This window comes from Lutra lutra, chromosome 3 (assembly GCF_902655055.1).
Source record: "Lutra lutra chromosome 3, mLutLut1.2, whole genome shotgun sequence".
In the NCBI taxonomy this organism is placed as follows: domain Eukaryota; kingdom Metazoa; phylum Chordata; class Mammalia; order Carnivora; family Mustelidae; genus Lutra; species Lutra lutra.
Genome location: NC_062280.1, coordinates 161,782,100 through 161,786,853, shown reverse-complemented (window position 1 = coordinate 161,786,853; position 4,754 = coordinate 161,782,100). Strand labels below are relative to the sequence as shown.

At 33.6% G+C, this 4,754-nt stretch overlaps 1 protein-coding gene across 1 annotated transcript; it reads right to left on the bottom strand.

The window, feature by feature from the left end:
- Positions 1-1,080: 1,080 nt before the first annotated feature.
- On the bottom strand, positions 1,081-1,339 carry LOC125095258 (protein CEBPZOS-like). The gene has a single exon (XM_047721464.1). The coding sequence runs from the start codon at positions 1,337-1,339 to the stop codon at positions 1,109-1,111; it is 231 nt and encodes a 76-aa protein (XP_047577420.1). The 3' UTR covers positions 1,081-1,108.
- Between the last annotated feature and the right edge of the window lie 3,415 nt (positions 1,340-4,754).

Sequence of the window (4,754 nt, the reverse complement as noted above, 5' to 3'; positions counted from 1 at the left end):
GAAGCAAACTGAGGGTTCCCAGAAGGGAAGTGGTTTGGGGGATCGGGTAATTGGGTGATGGGCATTAAGGAGCAAGTGATGTGATGAGCACTGGGTTTAATTCGCAGTTAATGAATTATTGAACGCTACATCTGAAACTAATGATGTACTGTATGTAGGCTAATTGAATTCAAATAAAAGAAATCAAATAATAAAAAATAAAATAAAAGGACTGAGTAATAGATCAGTAGAATTGGGAAGCTGAAGGCTTGATGATATTGACAAGAATGATTTCATTGGATGGTAGAGATGGAAGGTTGAGTCAGTTTAACTTTTTATATAATAATATATTTTAAATTACAATAATTTGATAGGGCACCTGGACGGTTCAGCTGGTTAAGCATCTGACTCTTGATTTTGGCTCAGGCTATGATCTCAGGGTCGTGAGACAGAGCCCTACACTGGGCTCCATGCTCAGGGGGGAGTCAGCTTGAGATTCCCTCTCTCCTTCTGCCCCAACCCCACTCACATGGTCTTTCTTTCATACTTATTCATAAATTTCTTACTTTTACTATTGGGCAGTCCTTTGAGATTCTGAGTCTATTACCTAAGACATTGACTTTGGATAGCCTTATCTATGAAAAAACTTTTCATATATATTTTTTCATGTACCTTTAACATTTCAAATGCTCCACAAAAATAGGGAAAGTTTTTTTTTTAATACAGCTTTCCTAAAGTTGTTTGCAGTGTGTAAGAAAAACAATACTAAAAAGCAGTCAGAATTGAGACTTGATCACAAGAAAGCAGTGGTAAAACTTACCTTAATTCTCATATGTTGAAACTCAGCACCACAAATAGAAAATTAAAGTCTTATCAACTATTTTTTTTCCTTTCTTCTCCTAGTCTTTTATTTGTTAAACAGTAATCTTTAACAATAAATGCAAAGGAAAGCAACAAACAAAAGCAGTGATTTGCATAATAGATGGGAAATGACTGTGAGCCATGGCAGACCAGAAGTTTCTGTTTTCTTCTGTGGGGCCAAGAGTCCACAATATGGTGTGCTCATCTTTCTTTTCCCCCACAAAGGTCAGAAACAGCTTAGATCGGAGGCTGAACGCGATGACTGGTCCTAATTTTTGCTATTCAACCATTTTTCTTGATCTTGCTCTCTGACTCCATACATTCCAGACTGTTCAATGGATTTGTAATAAACTTCCAAGATGAAGGGAAATTTCTTGCTCATCATTTGCCTGAAATCTTGGCTTGTGTTCATCTTATTAAATAAAAAATATGCTCCAAAAACGCCCAAGAGTTCAGCTACTAAAACTCCTTTAAAGATCTTCTTTGCCACTGGTTCCATATATAGTGCGGGCCATCATATAATCAACAGGCAGGTGAGTGGGTGGGGAGAACTGTTTTGCTGTTTACGATGCTGTACCTGAGGAGCTGGCACACCTCAACTATTTTTTTTTTTTAAATCATCTACATCATCATATTGAAACACTGATTCTGGGGCGCCTGGGTGGCTCAGTGGGTTAAGCCGCTGCCTTCGGCTCAGGTCATGATCTCAGGGTCCTCGGATCGAGTCCCGCATCGGGCTCTCTGCTCAGCAGGGAGCCTGCTTCCCTCTCTCTCTCTCTCTCTCTGCCTGTCTCTCCGTCTACTTGTGATCTCTCTCTGTCAAATAAATAAATAAAATCTTAAAAAAAAAAAAAAGAAACACTGATTCCTAGGAAGATATCTGAGGACTTCTAGTACAAATGTAAGAGGTGAAAATTTCCTGAACGAATGTGTCTACTGAGAAATCTATATCAAGGTTCCTGGAAAATCTATTGGATAAAGCTTATCTCTGTAATAAGTATGAGTCTCCATTGTAGAGTCATCAACCAGCATATTGAAATTGCTTCTTCCATGCCAAGTAACAGTTTTTGCCAAGAAAGAAAACCCCGTGCAGTCATTGTTATCCCCCCTCAAGTCCTCACCTGGTGTGAGTATGGCTCAGAGCAGCTGCTTGTTCTTCCTAAACTCTGCATCTATCAAATCATTCCCGCTATCCATCTGCTCACCTGCTGTACTGATAGCAACAAAAGTTAGTGGATAATGTTGATTATCTGCCAAAAACAAGTAAAGACATAATTTTGCTCTAGGACAAAATGTAGTTGGGACACAAATGATTTTTTTCTCTGGAAGGTCTCTATGTTTTCTCTTTCTTCAGTAATCCTTCCAGCCAGCCTTTTAATAAACCATCATTTTGTTATTGAGAGTGGAAGAAAGAGCATAAAGTCCACTGATGAAGCACTTTTTTGATTTGCCACAGTCCTGATTAAAAAAAAAAAAAAAAAAGGAAAGAAAGAAAGAGTGTTTGGACAGTGTGTGACCAGCCGACACAAGAGAGTTCAGTTTGATTAACTTGATGCCCACTTCCTGAAATTACCTGATAGACTGGAGTGATGTAGTAAAATGATATTTTATTTCTTTGTTCCTCTTTGGCAGTCTTTAAACAACATATTTAATTACATTTTACAGTTCTTCCTGGAAACATCTATTAACAATTTAAAATTAGATGTTTGGGGAAGCAAAACAAGAATGGGTTCATACAAACAAAAGATATAATGCTGAAATTGGGAATTTGGTTGAAAAATGTCTCTATGTTCTCCTGTGTGATTGTAGCTATCTGAAATATACTAATGTCAAAAACCTGGGATATATGAACAAATACTTTGTAGTTTTAAATTACCAAAAAACCTTCTTCTTCTTTTTTTTTTTTTTTTTTTAGATTTTATTATTTGAGAAAGAGAGAGAACACAAGTGCGGAGTGTGGCAGAAAGAGAGAAGAGAGAAAGAGAGGGAGAAGCAGACTACCCACTGAGCAGGGAACCCTATGTAGAGCTCAATATCAGGGCCTGGAGATCACCACCTGAGCTGAAGTCAGACATTTAATCAACTGAGCCATCCAGGTACCCCTGCCTTTATAATTTTAATTAAAACTCCCAAAATAATGAAAATCACTGTGTAAACTTTACAGAGTACCTAAGTGTACAGAGTACCTAAGTGTACAGAATAGCATTTGAAATCTTGCTTCAGCATATATATATGTATGTATATACACAGACACACACACATATACATGGGTTTCAAGTGAAATTCTAATATATATATGTAGGTGTACATATAGGATTGTGTGTATATATATATGTGTGTGTGTATATAGTGTATATATACGTGTGTGTGTGTATGTGTGTGTGTGTGTATAGTATATACTCCTACATCAGAGGCAAAGGCAACTAGTACAGCTATGCATGTATCTTCTCATACTTCATATATGTGTCATTGAGAACCTACATATAAATAAGGAATCATACTACAAACTTGTTTTGTGACCTGTTTTGATATTTAATAAAATATTGTAGTGGTTTTCCAATTAAAAATGTACATATATAATTCTTCATATTAATATGTTTCATTATTTATTTCACTATTTCCATAGTGGTGAATATTTGGTTTCTTGCCAAACATTCAATAGTTGAAATAATATTTACAACTATGCATACAATTATATATATGCATATACCTTTGATTATATGCTATTTTTATAATATAATATTAAAAATGTCAATTTAAATATTAATAAATATTTATAAATTGCCCTTTGGAAATCTATAATATCTTATACATCTATGAGCACTCTTTGAGTATGTATGTCCTTTGCCAAACATTTCCATATATAGTGAAATGTTTTAATATTTTATTGTTATGATTAATTTACCTTTTCATAGATAGTTTTAAAGTTAGATGTACTATAATTGTTTGGACTATTTTTATTCCTTCTGTGACTTGACTGCTCAGATCTTTTGTCCATGTCTATTGTAATTATTATTATTATTATATTAGTTTGTAGAAGTATTTTATGCATTCTACATATTCACTTTTCTATGCATGTTATAACTACCATATTTATTATTAATCTGGTACCTATTATTTTTAACCTTGTTCATGTTAAAAATTTCAAATCATGGATATATAATATACAAAAAAGCCAAATAATATTAGTATATTTCTTTCTAGAACTAGCTTTGTAAAAAATGTCTTCTCTGCCCCAATAGTGTATAAATATTTTATTTGGAATTTTTAGTTGTTTCAAGCTTAAAATTTAGAATTTTAAATTATCTGGAATTTGTGTATTCTTATAGTATGAGAAGGGTTGATATTTTTTCATATGAAATTCTAATAGCTAGCTGATCATACCAATATACTAGTAAAATAGTTCTTTCCCTCTGAATTGAAATACCACAATTTGATATATAAAATTTTCTATTAATGCACACAACAATATCTGGACTCTCTCTCCTCCAGTAATTAGTTTGCTACTTCCACTTCCCATACCATTGTTTCTGAACGTGTATACTGATAAATGGAAGCCAATTTCCTTCTCATTGTTCTTCTCATAGATTCCTATAATGAATAAGTTATTAGTTATCTTATAATTTCAATTTTTTATTAGTTTATTGCAGAAATACAAGAAGCCAAATAGCATTTCAAATTCACCCTTCAAATTATCTTGAAAACCTTTTTCACTCTCTTTAGAATTGAATTATAAGCAACAAAGTGTTTAAATACAATAGTGTATTTTTGGTTTTATAAATGGAAATATTTTTGGTATTCACCATTTTCTGCCTTAGAGAAGGATTGTTTTTTCCTCAACTGCAGTATTAGTAAAAGATTTGAACAACAATGTCTTTTTGACTGATATTCCTGTATACGTTTAATATAGACGT